The following is a 20,596-nucleotide window of genomic DNA, read 5'->3' as shown; positions in this document are numbered from 1 at the left end:
AACTGCTTATGAATAAAGTTACCCCAACCATGATGAGGATGATATTCACATATTGGAACTGTGCTACCAAATGACATTTTTCCCCGCATTGTGCTGTTTTAATTTGGACTGGGGAAAGTAAGCTCTTGCTTGGTGCAACTATTGTTTCAAATAAAACCCTTTAGACCAAAAAAAAAAAAAAAAGATTAAAGGGCGAACTATCCGAGTGGCCTCCCAAGGACTCGGAGCTCTGTAGGCTCATCACCCAGTTCTTCTAAGAGAAGGGCTGTCACGCCACGCCAGAGCAAGATGGCCGACGCGGCGGCCGCGGCCGGGGCTAGCGGCTCCGGAACGAGATCAGGAAGTAAACAGTCTCCTAACCCTGCTGATAACTACCATCTGGCCCGGAGGAGAACACTGCAAGTGGTTGTGAGCTCCTTGCTCACAGAGGCAGGGTTTGAGAGCGCCGAAAAAGCATCCGTGGAAACATTGACAGAGATGCTGCAGAGCTGCATTTCAGAAATTGGGAGGAGTGCCGAGTCTCACTGTGAGCACACAGGCAGGACTCGGCCCGCACTGTCTGATGTCCTGGTCACACTTGTTGAGATGGGTTTCAATGCGGACACTCTCCCAGCTTATGCAAAACGGTCTCAGAGGATGGTCATCGCTGCTCCTCCAGTGACCAATCAGCCAGTGACCCCCAAGGCCCTCACTGCAGGGCAGAACCGACCCCGCCCGCCACACGTCCCCAGCCATTTTCCTGAGTTCCCCGATCCCCACACCTACATCAACACTCCGACTTTCCGGGAGCCTGTGTCGGACTCCCAGGGCCTGCGGGAGAAGGCTGCATCCCAGAGGCGCCACGTGGAGCGGGCACTCGCCCGTTTCATGGCCAAGACAGGAGAGACCCAGAGTCTTTTCAAACATGATGTCAGCACATTTCCATTGATTGCTGCCAGACCTTTCAGAATCCCCTACCCGACAGCTCTTCTTCCGTCTGAGCTGGAGATGCAACAAATGGAAGAGACGGATTCCTCGGAGCAGGACGAGCAGACAGACACAGAGAACCTCACTCTTCATATCAGTACGGACGATTCTGGAGCCGAGAAGGAGAACACTTCTGTCCTGCAGCAGAAGCCCGCCTTGTCGGGAAGCCGCAACGCAGAAGAGAGCATCATTGATAACCCCTATCTGCGACCTGTGAAGAAACCCAAGATCCGAGGGAAGAAGTCCCTCTCGTGAGCTGAGAAGGAAGCCTGGCTTGTCCACAGGCCCGGACACCACCCCCCCTGGGGAGTTAAAGCCACTGTAGGGCAGAAGAGAGAGTGACCTCTTTGTGGCTGAGCCAAGGCTGCGGATGTGATTGGACATGATTTTAATAGCAAACCTTATATTAAGATGACCCGTTTTCACTGGATGTTTGGGTTGAGGAAAAGATGGTAATAATGAGGCTTCTTAATCAGCGAGCAGGTACCATGGGAGTAGCAGCAACCGGGGACTTCATTTATTATCATAGGACTTGATTGCTTTGAAACCCAGAAGACCAGGGAACGTGGCAGGAAAGAAGGGTTCTTTGCCGCCGTGCTTGCTGTAATACCAAGAACACTGCCTGCCTGCCCAGGGTGAGTTTCAGGATGTCGGGATCCCTTTTGTTGACTCACAATTTGTCGCACTAATTTATCATGTCAGGACCTCATTCTTACTTCTCTCCTCGCCTGGGCTCCAAGTGCCCCGCTGAGCTGATGGAAGTGACTCTGCGCCCCCTTAACACGCTGGCCACAGGAGGCCACACGTCACAGCTTTGACCCAGGGCTGACAGGAGTTGCCAGCTCATCACATTCTCATCGATGTGGAGGACAGTGACATGCCAGAGTGGCGCCGAGCCTCTGATCGGCCTTTGATGTGGGGCAGTGCTCTCTGTCCCCTCTGTGGTCAGTCATTTGTCGTCCTCTGTGGAGCCTGTGCTTTGGGAACTTCCAAGTCCTGCCCCTCCCGGCAAAAGAGGGCTCTCTGACAAGAGCCTGGGCGTTGGCTGTGTTATGCTGTGACTGATAAAGGAGACATAGATTTTTAAGCTGTAGGAGAAGGATTTGGTGCGGTGGGATTCTGAGGGCTGGGTTTGGCCTTGTCTTCTGAAAGCTGAAAAGGTTCGCTGGTTTGCCGCAAGGCCGGTGTGGACGGAAGGCCACGTTCCCACCTTGCGGTGGGAGTGGGCTGCGAGAAGCCCGCAGTCTAGGCTGAGGTGTTCTCCAGGAAGCAGATCTGCATCTGCTCAACCTCTGGGTCCTGAGGAAAGATGGCTTCATAATGGATGTACTCAACACACCAGAAAAGAAGTTTTGAAGGAAGATGCTGGGCAGGCTGATATCCTTTGATCTTGGAAGGAAGAAAGATGCCTGTAAACACCTGGAAGTTACCACTGGATAAACACGCTGTTCCCTGGGTTAGAACCCTAAGGGCCATATTTAAGTATAGTCATCTCATAATTGTCCATTCTCTTGGTGAATGTGAAAACTCGAGAAACTTGGGAGCTTGCCAGCAGACTATGTGTCCCCCTAGCATCACTATTCTCTGGGACACTCTGTCGCTTTGCCCGGAACTAAAGAGGGGACAATAATGAACAAACTGGATTACCCCAATTAGACTGAATCTGTGCCAACCCTTCAGAGTGTGTGATTCAGCCCTTGGCAGTTCTTGGCCTGGCGAGTTTAAATACAGTCCCAGGTTCAAGCCATGGCTGAACCCGGCCTGCCGTTCTCATCGCTTCTGGGAGCGGTCATCCCAATCAATGTTTTCTGCAGGTCCTCACTCCTGGTCATTACCCCACACCAGCACCTGCTGCAGGCCCTAGTGCCACGGGATTGGGAAAAGGGTTGCCTTTTCTGCTGCTCAACTTTCAGAGGTTGTACTGCTACCAGTTCTAGATGGCAGCCACTGGGAAAGAGTTAGACAACTTAAAACATTGACCTGGCCATTGTTGTGTAAAAACTGCATAATTCTCAATGTATATTTATAAATTTCTATTTTGTATAGCTTTGGTGGAATTCTTGGAGGGAAAAAGTAGTAGAGGCAGATTAAAAGTGTGACTTTTGAAAAGCTCATGATAAAAGTTCATAATAAAATCTTTGCAAATAAAAAGGAAAAAGAGAAGGGCTGTGGGGCTCGTACCCCCTCACTGACTTTGTCTGAGGGCTCTGAAGATGACAAACCCACAAAAAAAAGAAAAGGAGAAGACCGACCGGGCAGTAGAGGCTGAGCAGCTGTCCTCTTCATCACCCGGAAGCAAGGCAATAAAGGAGAAGGATGACCCTAAGCAGCACAGTGGATTCTGAACTCTCTCAGAGTTCTTGCTGGAGTCCAAGGAGGGCTGGAAGCGCTACTTGGCCTCCCCTGAGGCCAGGACCACCTGGCGTGTTGGAGCCCAGGACCTGGAGAGGGAGCCAGAGGAGAAACCCAAACGTGACCACAAGTCCTAAAGCATGAAGGAGGCAAGAGAAGAAAAGAACAGGGATAGGGACAGAGGGCGAAGCTCAGACACACATTCTGGCTGGAACAGGCGTTCTGAAGGGTGTAGTCATAGAAGGAGGAGCCATGACAGGTCCCACAAGCATAAAAGGGCCCGGTGCTCCCCAGAGCGGGACTCCTGGAATCCTGGGGACCCCAGGCAGCACTGAAGCCTGTTCAGCTGCTCAGTAGATTTAGAAGTGAACTGTTTTTAAATGCAGTCAAATTCAGTTATGTTATTCCTATTTTTATGTATAAAACCTCTGGGGCTGAATTCTTTTAATCTCTTGAATGTTAGAGTCATTGAGAGGTATATAGTTTCAACAGCCACATAGCCACAATTCGTTGGGCGGGGGAGGAGGGGATGGGTATATGCAACCACAACGAGTAAAATGTGCAATGTGTGGGGATGGACACGCTTGAAGCTCTTACTCAAGCGGGGAGGGGCGCATGGGCAATATATGTAACCTTAACACTTGTACCCCCATAATATGCTAAAATAAATTTGTTGTTAAATACCATCCGGTGTCCACTCCGAAGTCTTCCTCAAGAAGCTTGCAGGAATGAAATCACTTGATATTTCATGCTCCCGGTCTGGCATTTCAATCGCCCCGATTTGATTTGGGGTAGCTGACATTTTAGCCATGCCCGGCTAATTTTTTCTCTATATATTTTTAATTGGCCAATTAATTTCTTTCTATTTGTAGTAGAGACGGGATCTCACTCTTCCTCAGGCTGGTCTGGAACTCCTGACCTTGAGCGATCCTTCCGCCTTGGCCTCCCAGAGTGCTAGGATTATAGGCGTGAGCCACCGCGCCCGGCCAACTGCAATCGTTTTAAATCTAGAAACAATCCCTCTACTTCTTCCCCCATGACAGTGACTTTTGGAAGGCTTCAGGCCTGCGTGGCTCTAGGCCCCCACAGCACAGTTAAGCTGAGCTGATCTCGGAGGTTCAAACCAGGAAGTTCTTCACTGCTTTATTTATATTTGAACATTTAGATTCAACACTTTAAAGTGGTGTGGTTGTCAGAGAAAAAAATATGAGATTAAAGAGCTCTGAACTTTAAAGGGTTTTTAAATGGGCAGGGGTCTATTCAGATTATTTAAAAGCCACCACAGCTTCTCTTTCCATGTGTATTGTATTAAAAAAAAAAAAAAAGAAAAAGAAAAAAAAAAAAAACAAAAACAAAAAACCACCACAGCATGGGCGCTGTCCAGTTGGAACAGACTGAGTCTGGCCTAATAGCCTTCTCCTGCAGGACCATGTTCTCTCTTCCATGGGTGGGTCACAGGGGTGGGGAGGGCCTGGGACCTCTGGAGGGCTTGGGAGCCACAGCAAGACACCTCCCAACACAGAATTCTGTCAGCCTTTTACAACCCATTTGGCCTCAGCAATGTCAGCCTGCCTCAGGGGTAGACTCAGGGCAGTCACTGTCCCCAGGTCCATAATCTCAGCTTCCCCTGGGGTTTAAGACGTGTAGGACAAGGAATGGCGCCATCTCAAATCAAAGTGGAAGCAGACATAAGTCACAGAAGATAGAAGGCAAGAAAAGAACCACTGGACTAAGAAGAACAAAGAACCAGTTGGGTTCTTTTGACAACAATTGTGCTACAACCTCTAATAGTTTTGGAATATGCATTTAACTATAAGAAAGCTCTCCAAAACATGTCATTGGTTAGGAAAAACATCAATTTCTTGATCTGAAGTTAAAATGTGTTTATATAAATAGATCGTGGATTATCCCAACAAGCTAGACTAAGAGTGAGCTCTGGTGTGCAGAGGAGGGGCACGGAGCTGGCAGAGAGACAGGCTCAGGCTGGGGCTGGGGTGGAAAACACAGGAACATTCTCGAACACACCTCCCTGCCTGTGCTTTACCAGCCTAATCTGACCCGTGAGCAACTCCCAATCTGTCCTGAAATGCGTTCTTTAATTCAGGACTCTCCTCCAGATGGCCTTCCCTGGATATTTCCTCACACCGTTTGGGTGGGGGACCCTGCTCAGTGCTCCCCCAACTCGGCCCCTGAATTGAGCATCCCTGCTGACATGCACCCGCCCACTGCAGACTCCTAGGGACAGAGCTGACAGAGTGGGGACTGGGGAGCGTGGGGTCTGGGGACAATACATGTAGAACAGACCTGCAACCCAAGCCACCTTTGGGGTGGAGGTGGGGGTGGAGGGGTGTGATGGCATACAACCAGCAATGCGAAGAGCAAGGCACCCGGCCACTTGAACCTGTCCGACTCTACACAGCCAATCCTCATAGGCGACTTTGTCCTCAGATGAGCACACAGCTTCCTAACCCAAGAAGGTCCTTAAGAGAGGCAAGCTTGTTTCCCACCAGCTCTGTCGTCTGGGACATCCCACCTCTTTACCAGTAGCTGCCCAAGGTCACTGTCAGTTTTCTTGGTCAGAAACACTGCAGCGATTCACAACTCTGTCCGGGCATGTTTCTCACCAGGGAAGAGAGAAGGATCAAGCTGAAGGTGACTCCCCACCTTGCTGGGATCCAGACTGTCAGTCTCCCCTGAGAAGTGGTCAAAGGCAGAGCTCCCTCTATAAGGACTGCTTTATGTCCATGCCCCTCTGACCTCTGCAGTTGAGGAAGATAAACCCTCTAAGCAGCTAGTCACTGGAAAGGACACCTGAGGGGGAGATGCAAGCCCTTTGAAGCCTTCTACTAACAGAAGGTCCATGCTCACTTGGGTCTTCTACCCCCAAGGCCCGGGAGGTTCCAGCAATCACCGGGACAGGCATCAGTGAACTCAAGGAGTCCAGAAGCCTCTGAACTCTGGAGAAACTGGGCACCTTCGTGGTTTCTCAACTGGTTTAGTGCACAGCAGGAAGTCTAACAAGCATCATTGAAGAGATTCACCCTGTTCCCCAGTCTTTGCCAATGGGCAGATCTTTATGTAAGCATTCCTATCTATTTGCAAACTGTCCCAAGTCTGACTGATCCTTAGGGTATCTAAGCTGTTCATTGACTCTCAAGCACTACCTGATGGTCCAGAGTTGCCCTTGAGGTCAGGATGGATGTGCAGAATCCGGGTGAGGGAGTTGGGGGTATGTGGGCTTCATTATCCAGGGACTGAAGCAGGTATGACCTTCCCCCACAGCTTAATTTCAGTCCCATTACCACCACATCAAGCATAGATCTGATAGCAGGTTTATGCTCCCAAAGAGACCCCAGGAGAAAGTCATCTAGATTGAACCACCTCCATAAGCAGTTCCTGGTTTGGCAATGGCTCAAACCTAGACATACAATTCCCATGTAACCCAGAAATTCCACTGTTAGGTTCACCCACAAGAATTGAAGACAGGAAGTCAAGCAAACATTCACATGCCAGTGTTCATCATGGTACTGTTTCAAAGTGTGGCATTGCCACCTGAGTATCACTATGCCAAGGGATGAAGATATAAAGATTGGATGCCTGAATAACCACTAGACAGTTCACAAGGAATGAGGTTCTTGCTCATGAGACATCAATAAACCCTGAGAACATTATGCAAAGTGAAATAAGCTAGAAAGAAAGGACAAATGTGATCCATTTATAACATGTCCAGAGTAGGCAAATGTAGAGACTAGAAGTGACCAGGGACTCAGGGAGGGAAATCAGTTAATGGTATTCATGGAATGAACAAGTTAGCAGTGATGGGTGCACAACATTGAATTGAATGCCACCGGTTGTATACTTAGATGGCTGAAGTAGGATTTGCTATGTTTAGCCACCAAAAAAGGGTGGCCTTTTTGTTATATGGGTATATTGTGTATGTGCTAACGAAATCAGGGGTTAAAATGCAAATACAGTTACACTTCATAATACTACTTGGTTTCGATGCCCTCAGGAACTGCCCCCATTCCTCGGCTTCCTCCCAACCCCCAGCACTTCCCCACAGTATCAACCTAATGCTGGGGGGTAGGGAGGGTGGGCAGGTTAGGGTAGGGAGTGGGCTCTGTCAAGACAGTGCTGGTGACCCACAGGGACTACTCCAGGGTGGGAAGGCAAAGCACAAGTTAGGGGTGGGTGGTGGGGGAGGTGGCATCTCTAAGGAGGGATGGGGTTGGAGCAGCTGCCAGTCTGTGTGCTGGGCCAGGCCCACTCCCCTACTCACCCCTCCACCATCCCTGCCTCCCTACCGTTAACCCTTTCCCCAGAAACCCTTTGGCACGGATCATACACAAACGGACAGCTTACAAAATGACATAGCAGTTTCACAATATACATGGCTAGGGCTTTTTTCCTTGTTTTTCAGGTTCTCTTCTACACAATGTACAATTCCTTTTAAATGGATCAAGAAATGGCTTATATACATGAGTCTTTGTTATAACATCTCGGCAGCAAATATCATAAGCTAATGAAGATAATGATGGAAGGGAAGGGAGCCTAGGACAGGGATGGGGGTGGGTGTGGAGAGAAGGGTTATCCTTTCTGAAGGAGTGGTGAGAAATTGGAATGGTTGAGGGAAAGGAACGAAAGTAAAGTATCAAGAAGCATCTTTACAAAGCAGTTCTAATTCCTTTTGAAGGAGAAAACTAATTTCTTTTGAAGGGGAAAGAAAGGTAACCAAAGCAGGAAAACATTTGTCTTAAAAAATTGTCTCCCATACATATATCCAACAATGTGGGGAAAATACTTATTCCAGGGATTGAGGGAGTCCAGATGCTGTGGTCAAATGACAAAATAAAACTGACAAATAAGAACCTCTGTCCCCCAGTTTTACCCAAGCCTTACCACTAGGAACCTTGATGATTTTAGTTCTAGGAACCCCACCTAGTATCACGACAATGGGAGCAAAGTCTCATTCCTCCAGCAGGCAAGACAAACTTCTGCAATGCCCAGAGTTCTCCCCGTAAGGATCACCAACTACCAAATCTAACAGACCTGAGGTTGGGAAACACCTAGCTCCACCCCTCTTTAGTCTTCCTGTACCCCCAAATATTTGAATAACCAAGAACTCAAACCAGACCCTGGAAGCTCACATCCAGGCACATAACTCAGTACTTGCTGTCCTGGGTTTCCTGCTGTTATGTGGCAGGAGACAGCCTGCTGTACACCAGGGCCCCACCAGGACTCTGCCTCTCCTCACTACGCTGTGTCCGGGGACACACGCCCCAGACTCAGTTCAGACGAGGTGGCTCCAAGGCGAAGACTGTCCCTGAGGTGTCATCTGGAGACAGGTCAGAAGCAGACGGCTGCATGCAGCCTCTCCCCAGTGCCTGCATGCTACACTCTAGAAACGCCTCCTGTTACCCGGTGACCCTGGCATCGTTCTTTCCTTGACCTCAAACAAGGTGGCAACACTGCTGACAAGAAGCACACAGATGTCTGAGAGCAGAAGCCATAACACCTGGGCAGGCCATCCCCTGACACACATACACATGCCCTCCTGTTCAAGGTGAGGTGGGAAGTGGCCGGGCAGGAGTCCCAGAGCAGGGAACTCTCCAGCAAATGCAGGAAGCCTTTAACATATGGTAAGGGGACCCCCAAGAGAGGTGACAGGCATGTTGGGCACATGGGGTGACACAAGACAGCCCTGGCTGCATCCCTCCGACTTCGGAGGGTGCAAGGCCAGACTTGTCCCGGACACTTCAGGTTAGGCACCAAGGTTTGGGAGGAGAGAAAAGAGATGACGAGAACTTGGCTTTCTTTCCCTGAGTTACTGTGGTGGGCTCACAAGTGAGACAAAGCCCAGGTTACTCTCATCTGACAACCTATCGAACAAGTGAACCTGTAACAACCCAGTCACTATAGCATGTCCCTTGCTCTATTCTCCTTGGCAACATCCTGTGACACTCAGTACAGAAAGAGCCCCATCCCCATAGCTCAGGGACATCTGAACAATTCAAGGTCTTCACCAATGTCCCTAAGGTCTTATACGTCTGAGAAGTTCCATGTAAACATTAGACACCACTTCCTTCATGAAACAGCTTTGTTCTGTTGCCAGGAGAGAAGAATTAGGGGGCAGGTACGATCTCCAAGGGTGTGGCTTGCATCACATCTGATGTGATTATAGGTCAGGGCAAAGTAAACATGGAATTAAGACCAAGACATAAGCTGGCATGGGTGGGATGTTTTCTAAGATCCAGGAGGGATGAGTGTCAAGGGAAGGCCCCTAAGGGCTAACGGTTTTTTTAGAAAATCAAATTTATTCTCTGTAGGGAATGGGGCCAACCCTTCTCAGTTCCAGGATGCCATCTATCTTTAAGCAGTCAGGAGAAGGGCTGCCCACTCACTTCGCAGGTGGTGGACATTCAGGAGCTATTGGGGGAAGGGGGCTTCTCTGCCAGTGCGGGCTGGCCCTCGCCCCCTCCTGAGAGCGGAAGACCAGCTCCCCAGCCTGCAGCACCTGCCCGGCCGGCCACATACTGCCTGGCCTGTACTGATGGTAAAAGTAGGTCTAAGGTTTTGCAAGGTAAGAGTCCCACGGCAAAGACGTTCCTGTCTTAAGTGTAAGATCACAGGATCAGCTCAGAAAAAGGGCAGAGCCATTGGACGAGTCCAGAACCTACAGACCTAGGAGCATGAGCTGCCTAGAGTTCTGCCACCACAACTTTGAGTCACCTACCCTGCCCTCCTGAGGGCAAGCAGCTCTGCAACCCTCTCTTCCCCACTTCCATCTCCCCAAAGGAGGGCACAAAGTGCTTATCGAGGAGAGCAGCAGGGGCCACGAATTCAGTGTTTAAGCCAGACAGCCTCGTCCCACTCAAGGTGGATCAAAGTCCTGACTCAAGGGCCCTTAGTTGAGCACATTCTGTCCGCCTTGAATGATCAAAGGAACACGGTTCCCCCTTCCAAACATTCCTGATCATTGAAAAGTCACCTTAGTAGGCTTAGGTCATGCAGGGATTTGACAGTATGTTATTGTGGCTATGTTTTGCAGGAGCTACGCCCAGCATTCATTCAACACCCCAGAAGTAGTTGTGGGATTTTTTTGAGACAACCTAGCCTGGGCAACACAGCAAGACTGAGTGCTGTGGCATGAGCCTAGCTCACAGCAACCTCAATCTCCTGGGCTCCAGCAATCCTTCTGCCTCAGCCTCCCGAGTAGCTAGGACTACAGGCATGCGCCACCATGCCTGGCCAAATAACATAGAAAAAATTAGCCAATTAATTTCTTTCTATTTAGAGTAGAGACAGGGTCTTGCTCTTGGCTCAGGCTGGTTTCAAACTCCTGACCTCAAGTAATCCACCGGGCCTTGGCCTCCCAGAGTGCTAGGATTACAGGCATGAGCCACCATGAGCCAGTTGTGGGATGTTCTTACAATGGGGAAAAGACCCCACACCTGGGAGCCCTGAGGCAAAATCCACAATCCACTGATTGGATACCTGTGAAGTTTATGGCTGATCCTAATGATAGGGAAAAGCCTCTGCCGGGGGCCCTGACGCCAAATCCACTGCAGATTGGATTCATGAGAAGCTTATTGGCTGATCCTACTAATCCCACCATTAATCGGATAATCTTGCATGCTCATAGGTGATTGGTTACGTGTGATCCAAGAACCGTATATAAGACTGGAGAGAAGGCAGCCTCCTCTGGAAGCTGAGCAGTTGGGACGACCGGGAACCTGCTAAGGTGAACCCTTTAAGGTGAAGCTGATCAGCGAGCTGAATGAGCGAGAGGTCCAGCTTGGGGTGCCAGATAAGGTGTCCTGGCACTCAGAGTACAAGGACAGCGCCTGGATCTTCCTGGGAGGGCTTCCTTAAGAATTGACTGAAGGCGACATCATCTGTGTTTTGTCAGGATGGCGACCTCGGGCTCGGCGCGGAAGCGGCTGCTCAAAGAGGCAGACATGAGCACAGTGGAATTCAAGACCAGCGAGGAGGTGGACGTGACCCCCACGTTCGACACTATGGGCCTGCGGGAGGACCTGCTGCGCGGCATCTACGCCTACGGGTTTGAAAACCCTTCAGCCATCCAACAGCGAGCTACCAAGCAGATAATTAAAGGGAGAGACGTCATCGCACAGTCTCAGTCTGGCACAGGTAAAACAGCCACCTTCACTATTTCAGTCCTTCAGTGCTTGGATACTCAGGTTCGTGAAGCCCAGGCTCTGATCTTGGCCCCCACGAGAGAGCTGGCCGTGCAGATCCAGAAGGGCCTGCTTGCTCTCGGCGACTACATGAACGTCCAGTGCCATGCCTGCATCGGGGGCACCAATGTGGGCGAGGACATCAGGAGGCTGGATTACGGACAGCACGTCGTCTCAGGCACACCAGGGCGCGTCTTCGATATGATTCGTAGAGGAAGTTTAAGGACACGAGCTATCAAGATGTTGGTTTTGGATGAGGCTGACGAAATGTTGAATAAAGGCTTCAAAGACCAGATTTATGACGTGTACAGGTACCTGCCTCCGGCCACACAGGTGGTCCTTATCAGTGCCACGCTGCCCCAGGAAATCCTGGAAATGACCACCAAGTTCATGACGGACCCAATCCGCATCCTGCTGAAACGTGATGAGTTGACTCTGGAAGGCGTCAGACAGTTTTTTGTGGCAGTGGAAAGAGAAGAGTGGAAGTTTGACACCCTGTGTGATCTCTACGACACACTGACCATCACGCAGGCGGTCATCTTCTGTAACACCAGGAGGAAGGTTGACTGGCTGGCAGAGAAGATGAGAGAAGCCAACTTCACCGTGTGCTCGATGCACGGAGACATGCCGCAGAAGGAGCGCGAGTGCGTCGCGAAGGAGTTCCGGGCCGGCGCCAGCCGAGTGCTCATCTCCACAGACGTCTGGGCCAGGGGCTTGGATGTCCCGCAGGTGTCCCTCATCATTAACTACGACCTGCCCAATAACAGAGAGTTGTATATACACAGAATTGGGAGGTCAGGTCGATATGGTCGAAAGGGTGTGGCCATCAATTTTGTAAAGAACGACGACATCCGCATCCTCCGAGATATAGAACAGTACTACTCCACTCAGATTGATGAAATGCCTGTGAACGTTGCCGATCTGATCTGAAGAAACAGTCCCACTGCGCTGTAGATGGGTTGGAGGTGGTTCACATACTTTGTAGTCCTGGGTTGAGGAAAAGATGGTAATAATGAGGCTTCCTAATCAGCGAGCATGTACCGTGGGCGTAGCAGCACCCGGGGACTTCATTTATCATCATAGGACTTGATTGCTTTGAAACACAGAAGACCAGGGAACGTGGCAGGAAAGAAGGGTTCTTTGCCGCCGTGCTTGCTGTAACACTAAGAACACTGCCTGCCTGCCCGGGGTGTGTTTCAGGATGTCGGGATCCCTTTTGTTGACTCACAATTTGTCCCACTAATTTATCATGTCAGGATCACATTCTTACTACTCTCCTAGCTTGGGCTCCACGTGCCCCGCTGAGCTGAGGGAAGTGACTCTGCACCCCCTCAACACGCTGGCAACAGGAGGCCACACGTCACAGCTTTGACCCAGGGCTGGCAGGAGTTGCGAGCTCATCACATTCTCATCAATGTGGAGGACAGTGACATGTCAGAGTGGCGCTGATCCTCTGGTCGGCGTTTGATGTGGGACAGTGCTCTCTGTCCCCTTTGTGGTCAGTCATTTGTCGTCCCTCTGTGGAGCCTGTGCTTTGGGAACTTCCAAGTCCTGCCCCTCCCGGGAAAAGAGGGCTCTCTGACAAGAGCCTGGGCGTTGGCTGTGTTATGCTGTGACTGATAAAGGAGACATAGATTTTTAAGCTGTAGGAGAAGGATTTGGTGCGGTGGGATTCTGAGGGCTGGGTTCGGCCTTGTCTTCTGAAAGCTGAAAAGGTTCGCTGGTTTGCCGCAAGGCCGGTGTGGACGGAAGGCCACGTTCCCACCTTGCGGTGGGAGTGGGCTGCGAGAAGCCCGCAGTCTAGGCTGAGGTGTTCTCCAGGAAGCAGATCTGCATCTGCTCAACCTCTGCGTCCTGGGGAAAGATGGCTTCATAATGGATGTGCTCAACACACCAGAAAAGAAGTTTTGAAGGAAGATGCTGGGCAGGCTGATATCCTGTGATCTTGGAAGGAAGAAAGATGCCTGTAAACACCTGGAAGTTACCACTGGATAAACACGCTGTTCCCTTGGTTAGAACCCTGAGGTCCACCTGCTGCAGGCCCTAGTGCCACGAGATTGGGAAAAGGGTTGCCTTTTCTGCTGCTGAACTTTCAGAGGTTGTACTGCTGCCAGTTCTGGATGGCAGCCACGGGGAAAGAGTTAGACAACTTGAAACATTGACCTGCCCATTGTTGTGTAAAAACTGCATAATTCTCAATGTACATTTATAAATTTCTATTTTTTATAGCTTTGGGGGAATTCTTGGAGGGAAAATGTAGTAAAGGCGGATTAAAAGTGTGACTTTTGAAAAGCTCATAATTAAAGTTCATAATAATATCTCTGCAAAAAAATAAAGAGAGAAGGGCTGTGGGGCTCGTACCCCCTCACTGAGTTTGTCTGAGGGCTCTGAAGATGACAAACCCACAAAAAACAGAAAAGGAGAAGACCGACCGGGCAGTAGAGGCAGAGCAGCCGTCCTCTTCATCACCCGGAAGCAAGGCAATAAAGGAGAAGGATGACCCTAAGCAGCACAGTGGCTTCTGAATTCTCTCGGAGTTCTTGCTGGAGTCCAAGGAGGGCCGGAAGCGCTACTTGGCCTCCCCTGAGGCCAGGACCACCTGGCGTGTTGGAGCCCAGGACCTGGAGAGGGAGCCAGAGGAGAAACCCAAACGTGACCACAAGTCCTCAAGCAGGAGGGAGCCAAGAGAAGAAAAGAACAGGGATAGGGACAGAGGGCGAAGCTCAGACACACATTCTGGCTGGAACAGGCGTTCTGAAGGGCGTAGTCATACAAGTAGGAGCCATGACAGGTCCCACAAGCATAAAAGGGCCCGGTGCTCCCCAGAGCGGGACTCCTGGAATCCCGGGGACCCCAGGCAGCACTGAAGCCTGTTTAGCTGCTCAGTATATTTGGAAGTGAACTGTTTTTAAATGCAGTCAAATTCAGTTATGTTGTTCCTATTTTTGTGTATAAAACCTCTGGGGCTGAATTCTTTTAATCTCTTGAATGTTAGAGTCATTGAGAGGCATATAGTTTCAACAGCCACATGGCCACAATTCCTTGGCGGGGGAGGTGGGGATGGGTATATGCAACCAGAACGAGTAAAATGTGCAATGTGTCGGGGATGGACACGCTTGAAGCTCTTACTCAAGGGGGGAGGGGCGCATGGGCAATATATGTAACCTTAACACTTGTACCCCCATAATATGCTAAAATAAATTTGTTGTTAAATACCATCCGGTGTCCACTCCGAAGTCTTCCTCAAGAAGCTTGCAGTAATGAACTCAGTTGATATTTCATGCTCCCGGTCTGGCATTTCAATCGCCCCGATTTGATTTGGGGTAGCTGACATTTTAGCCATGCCCTGCTAATTTTTTCTATATATATTTTTAATTGGCCAATTAATTTCTTTCTATTTATATAGAGACAGGATCTCACTCTTCCTCAGGCTGGTCTGCAACTCCTGACCTTGAGCGATCCTCCCGCCTTGGCCTCCCAGAGTGCTAGGATTATAGGCGTGAGCCACCGCGCCCGGCCAACTTTAATCTTTTTAAATCTAGTAACAATCCCTCTACTTCTTCCCCCATGACAGTGACTTTTGGAAGACTTCAGGCCTGCGTGGCTCTGGGCCCCCACAGCACAGCTAAGCTGAGCTGATCTCGGAGGTTCAAACCAGGAAGTTCTTCACTGCCTTATTTATATTTGAACATTTAGATTCAACACTTTAAAGTGGTGTGGTTGTCAGAGAAAAAAATATGAGATTAAAGAGCTCTGAACTTTAAAGGGTTTTTAAATGGGCAGGGGTCTATTCAGATTATTTAAAAGCCACCACAGCTTCTCGTTCCAGGTGTATTGTATAAAAAATAAATAAATAAAAACAATAAAAAGAAAAAAACTAAAACAAAAACCCACCACAGCATGGGCGCTGTCCACTTGGAACAGACTGATTCTGGCCTAATAGCCTTCTCCTGCAGGACCATGTTCTCTCTTCCATGGGTGGGTCACAGGGGAGGGGAGGGCCTGGGACCTCTGGAGGGCTTGGGAGCCACAGCAAGACACCTACCAACACAGAATTCTGTCAGCCTTTTACAACCCATTTGGCCTCAGCAATGTCAGCCTGCCTGAGGGGTAGACTCCAGTCAGTCACAGTCCCCAGGTCCATAATCTCAGCTTCCCATGGGGTTTAACACGTGTAGGAGAAGGAATGGCGCCATCTCAAATCAAAGTGGAAGCAGACATAAGTCACAGAAGTTAGAAGGCAAGAAAAGAACCATTTGACTAAGAAGAACAAAGAACCAGTTGGGTTCTTCTGTCAACAATTGTCTACAACCTCTAAAAGCTTTGGAACATGCATTTAAGTATAAGAAAGCTCTCCAAAACATGTCATTGGTTAGGAAAAACATCAATTTCCTGATCTGAAGTTAAAATGTGTTTATATAAATAGATCGTGGATTATCCCAACAAGCTGGACTAGGAGTGTGCCCTGGTGTGCAGAGGAGGGGCACGGGGCTGGCAGAGAGACAGGCTCAGGCTGGGGCTGGGGTGGGAAACACAAGAACATTCTCGAACACACCTCCCTGCCTATGCTTTACCAGCTTAATCTGACCCGTGAGCAACTCCAAATCTGTCCTGAAATGCGTTCTTTAATTCAGGACTCTCCTCCAGATGGCCTTCCCTGGACACTTCCTCACACCGTTTGGGTGGGGGACCCTGCTCAGTGCTCCCACAACTGGGCCCCTGAATTGAGCATCCCTGCTGACGTGACCCGCCCACTGTGGACTCCTAGGGACAGAGCTGACAGAGTGGGGACTGGGGAGCGGGGGGTCTGGGGACAATACATGTAGAACAGACCTGCAACCCAAGCCACCTCCGGGGTGGAGGTGGGGGTGGGGGGAGGTGATGGCATACACCCAGCAATGCGAAGAGGGAGGCACTAGGCCACATGAACCTGTCTAACTCTACACAGCCAATCCTCATAGGCGACTTTGTCCTGAGATGAGAACACAGCTTCCTAACCCAGGAAGGACCTTAAGGGAGGCAAGCTTGTTTCCCACCAGCTCTGTCGTCTGGGACATCCCACCTCTTTACCAGTAGCTGCTCAAGGTCACTGTCAGTTTATCTTGCTCAGCAACACTGCAGCGATTCACAACTCTGTCCGGGCGTGTTTCTCACTAGGCAAGACAGAGGGATCAAGCTGAAGGTGACTCCCCACCTTGCTGGGATCCAGACTGTCAGTCTCCCCTGACAAGTGGTCAAGGGCAGAGCTCCATCTCTAAGGACTGCTTTAGGTCCATGCCCCTCTGACCTCTGCAGTTGAGGAAGATGTACCCTCTAAGCAGCTAGTCACTGGAAAGGACACCTGAGGGGGAGATGCAAGCCCTTTGGAGCCTTCTACTAACAGAAGGTCCATGCTCACTTGGGTCTTCTACCCCCAAGGCCCGGGAGGTTCCAGCAATCACCAGGACAGGCATCAGTGAACTCAAGGAGTCCAGAAGCCTCTGAATTCTGGAGAAACTGGGCACCTTCTTGGTTTCTCAACTGGTTTAGTGCACAGCAGGACGTCTAACAAGCATCATTGAAGAGATTCACCCTGTTCCCCAGTCTTTGCCAATGGGCAGATCTTTATGTAAGCATTCCTATCTATTTGCAAACTGTCCCAAGTCTGACTGATCCTTAGGGTATCTAAGCTGTTCATTGACTCTCAAGCACTACCTGATGGTCCAGAGTTGCCCTTGAGGTCAGGATGCATGTGCAGAATCCGGGTGAGGGAGTTGGGGGTATGTGGGCTTCATTATCCAGGGACTGAAGCAGGTATGACCTTCCCCCACAGCTTAATTTCAGTCACATAACCACCACATCAAGCCTAGATCTGATAGCAGGTTTATGCTCCCAAAGAGACCCCAGGAGAAAGTCATCTAGATTGAACCACCTCCATAAGCAGTTCCTGGTTTGGCAATGGCTCAAACCTAGACATACAATTCCCATGTAACCCAGAAATTCCATTGTTAGGTTCACCCACAAGAATTGAAGACAGGAAGTCAAGCAAACATTCACATGCCAGTGTTCATCACGGTACTGTTTCAAAGTGTGGCATTGCCACCTGAGTATCACTATGCCAAGGGATGGAGATTTGAAGATTGGATGCCTGAATAACCACTAGACAGTTCACAAGGAATGAGGTTCTTGCTCATGAGACATCAATAAACCCTGAGAACATTATGCAAAGTGAAATAAGCTAGAAAGAAAGGACAAATGTGATCCATTTATAACATGTCCAGAGTAGGCAAATTTAGAGACTAGAAGTGACCAGGGACTCAGGGAGGGAAATCAGTTAATGGTATTCATGGAATGAACAAGTTAGCAGTGATGGGTGCACAACATTGAATTGAATGCCACCGGTTGTATACTTAGATGGCTGAAGTAGGATTTGCTATGTTTAGCCACCAAAAAAGGGTGGCCTTTTTGTTATATGGGTATATTGTGTATGTGCTAACGAAATCAGGGGTTAAAATGCAAATACAGTTACACTTCATAATACTACTTGGTTTCGATGCCCTCAGGAACTGCCCCCATTCCTCGGCTTCCTCCCAACCCCCAGCACTTCCCCACAGTATCAACCTAATGCTGGGGGGTAGGGAGGGTGGGCAGGTTAGGGTAGGGAGTGGGCTCTGCCAAGACAGTGCTGGTGACCCAGAGGGACTACTCCAGGGTGGGGAGGCAAAGCACAAGTTAGGGGTGGGTGGTGGGGGAGGTGGCATCTCTAAGGAGGGATGGGGTTGGAGCAGCTGCCAGTCTGTGTTTTGGGCCAGGCCCACACCCCTACTCACCCCTTCTCCATCCCTGCCTCCCTACCGTTAACCCTTTCCCCAGAAACCCTTTGGCACGGATCATACACAAACGGACAGCTTACAAAATGACATAGCAGTTTCACAATATACATGGCTAGGGCTTTTTTCCTTGTTTTTCAGGTTCTCTTCTACACAATGTACAATTCCTTTTAAATGGATCAAGAAATGGCTTATATACATGAGTCCTTGTTATAACATCTCGGCAGCAAATATCATAAGCTAATGAAGATAATGATGGAAGGGAAGGGAGCCTAGGACAGGGATGGGGAGGGGGTGTGGAGAGAAGGGTTATACTTTCTGAAGGAGTGGCGAGAAATTGGAATGGTTGGGGGAAAGGAACGAAAGTAAAGTATCAAGAAGCATCTTTACAAAGCAGTTCTAATTCCTTTTGAAGGAGAAAGCTAATTCCTTTTGAGGGGGAAAGAAAGGTATCCAAAGCAGGAAAACATTTGTCTTAAAAAATTGTCTCCCATACATACATCCAAAAATGTGGGGAAAATACTTATTCCAGGGATTGAGGGAGTCCAGATGCTGTGGTCAAATGACAAAATAAAACTGACAAATAAGAACCTCTGTCCCCCAGTTTTACCCAAGCCTTACCACTAGGAACCTTGATGATTTTACTTCTAGGAACCCCACCTAGTCTCACGACGATGGGAACAAAGTCTCATTCCTCCAGCAGGCAAGACAAACTTCTGCAATGCCCAGAGTTCTCCTCTTAAGGATCACCAGCTACCAAATCTAACAGACCTGAGGATGGGAAACACCTAGCTGCAGCCCTCTTTAGTCTTCCTGTACCCCCAAATATTTGAAAAACCAAGAACTCAAACCAGATCCCGGAAGCTCACATCCAGGCACATAACTCAGTACTTGCTGTGCTGGGTTTCCTGCTGTTATGTGGCAGGAGACAGCCTGCTGGACACCAGGGCCCCACCAGGACTCTGCCTCTCCCCACTACGCTGTGTCCTGGGACACACGCCCCAGACTCAGTTCAGACGAGGTGGCTCCAAGGCCAAGACTGTCCCAGAGGTTTCATCTGGAGACAGGTCAGAAGCAGACGGCTGCATGCAGCCTCTCCCCAGTGCCTGCATGCTACACTCTAGAAACGCCTCCTGTTACCCGGTGACTCTGGCATCGTCCTTTCCTTGCCCTCAAACAAGGTGGCAACACTGCTGACAAGGAGCACACAGATGTCTGAGAGCAGAAGCCATAACACCTGGGCAGGCCAGCCCCCGACACACACACACACACACGCCCTCCTGTTCAAGGTGAGGTGGGAAGTGGCCGGGCAGGAGTCCCAGAGCAGGGAACTCTCCTCAAATGCAGGAAGCCTTTAACATATGGTAAGGGGACTCCCAAGAGAGGTGGCAGGCATGTTGGGCACATGGGGTGACACAAGACAGCCCTGGCTGCATCCCTCCGACTTCGGAGGGTGCAAGGCCAGACTTGACCCGGACACTTCAGGTTAGGCACCAAGGTTTGGGAGGAGAGAAAAGAGATGACGAGAACCTGGCTTTCTTTCCCTGAGTTACTGTGGTGGGCTCACAAGTGAGACAAAGCCCAGGTGACTCTCATCTGATAACCTATCCAACAAGTGAACCTGTAACAACCCAGTCAATATAGCATGTCCCTTGCTCTATTCTCCTTGGCAACATCCTGTGACACTCAGTACAGAAAGAGCCCCATCCCCATAGCTCAGGGACATCTGAACAATTCAAGGTCTTCACCAATTCCCTAAGGTCTTATACGTCTGAGAAGTTCCATGTAAACATTAGACACCACTTCCTTCAGGCAACAGCTTTGTTCTGTTGCCAGGAGAGAAGAATTAGGGGGCAGGTACGATCTCCATGAGTGTGGCCTGCATCACATCTGATGTGATTATAGGTCAGGGCAAAGTAAACATGGAATTAAGACCAAGACATAAGCTGGCATGGGTGGGATGTTTTCTAAGATCTACGAGGGATGAGTGTCAAGGGAAGGCCACTAAGGGCTAACGGTTTTTTTAGAAAATCAAATTTATTCTCTGTAGGGAATGGGGCCAACCCTTCTCAGTTCCAGGATGCCATTTATCTTTAAGCAGTCAGGAGACGGGCTGCCCACTCCCTTCGCAGGTGGTGGACATTCAGTAGTTATTGGGGGGGGGCGTCTCTGCCAGTGCGGGCTGGCCCTCGCCCCCTCCTGAGAGCGGAAGACCAGCTCCCCAGCCTGCAGCACCTGCCCGGCCGGCCACATACTGCCTGGCCTGTACTG

At 49.8% G+C, this 20,596-nt stretch overlaps 2 protein-coding genes and 2 pseudogenes across 4 annotated transcripts; all 4 read left to right on the top strand.

Moving 5' to 3' along the window:
• Positions 1–283: 283 nt before the first annotated feature.
• On the top strand, positions 284–1,221 carry LOC142870072 (transcription initiation factor TFIID subunit 8-like). 2 transcript variants are annotated; one of them, XM_076001086.1, is made up of 2 exons: positions 284–794; positions 1,065–1,221. In XM_076001086.1, the coding sequence occupies exons 1-2, from the start codon at positions 289–291 to the stop codon at positions 1,219–1,221; spliced, it is 663 nt and encodes a 220-aa protein (XP_075857201.1). In that variant the 5' UTR covers positions 284–288. The 2 variants fall into 2 exon arrangements, with proteins under 2 accessions (XP_075857201.1, XP_075857200.1); XM_076001085.1 differs by having other exon boundaries at positions 284–1,221.
• A 1,858-nt stretch (positions 1,222–3,079) lies between these two features.
• On the top strand, positions 3,080–3,653 carry LOC142869937 (RNA-binding motif protein, X-linked 2 pseudogene; annotated as a pseudogene).
• A 7,575-nt stretch (positions 3,654–11,228) lies between these two features.
• Positions 11,229–12,477, top strand: LOC142869985 (eukaryotic initiation factor 4A-III-like). Of its 2 annotated transcripts, XM_076000495.1 has the most exons (2): positions 11,229–11,519; positions 11,583–12,477. In XM_076000495.1, the coding sequence occupies exons 1-2, from the start codon at positions 11,229–11,231 to the stop codon at positions 12,444–12,446; spliced, it is 1,155 nt and encodes a 384-aa protein (XP_075856610.1). In that variant the 3' UTR covers positions 12,447–12,477. The 2 variants fall into 2 exon arrangements, with proteins under 2 accessions (XP_075856610.1, XP_075856609.1); XM_076000494.1 differs by having other exon boundaries at positions 11,229–12,477.
• Positions 12,478–12,551: 74 nt separating this feature from the next.
• LOC109730627 (RNA-binding motif protein, X-linked 2 pseudogene) lies at positions 12,552–14,383 on the top strand (annotated as a pseudogene).
• The last annotated feature ends 6,213 nt before the right edge of the window (positions 14,384–20,596 follow it).

The sequence above is a fragment of the Microcebus murinus genome, chromosome 3, assembly GCF_040939455.1.
Source record: "Microcebus murinus isolate Inina chromosome 3, M.murinus_Inina_mat1.0, whole genome shotgun sequence".
NCBI classification, from domain to species: Eukaryota; Metazoa; Chordata; class Mammalia; order Primates; family Cheirogaleidae; genus Microcebus; species Microcebus murinus.
Note: the sequence above shows the minus strand (reverse complement) of the source record. Positions and strands in the feature narration are given on the sequence as shown.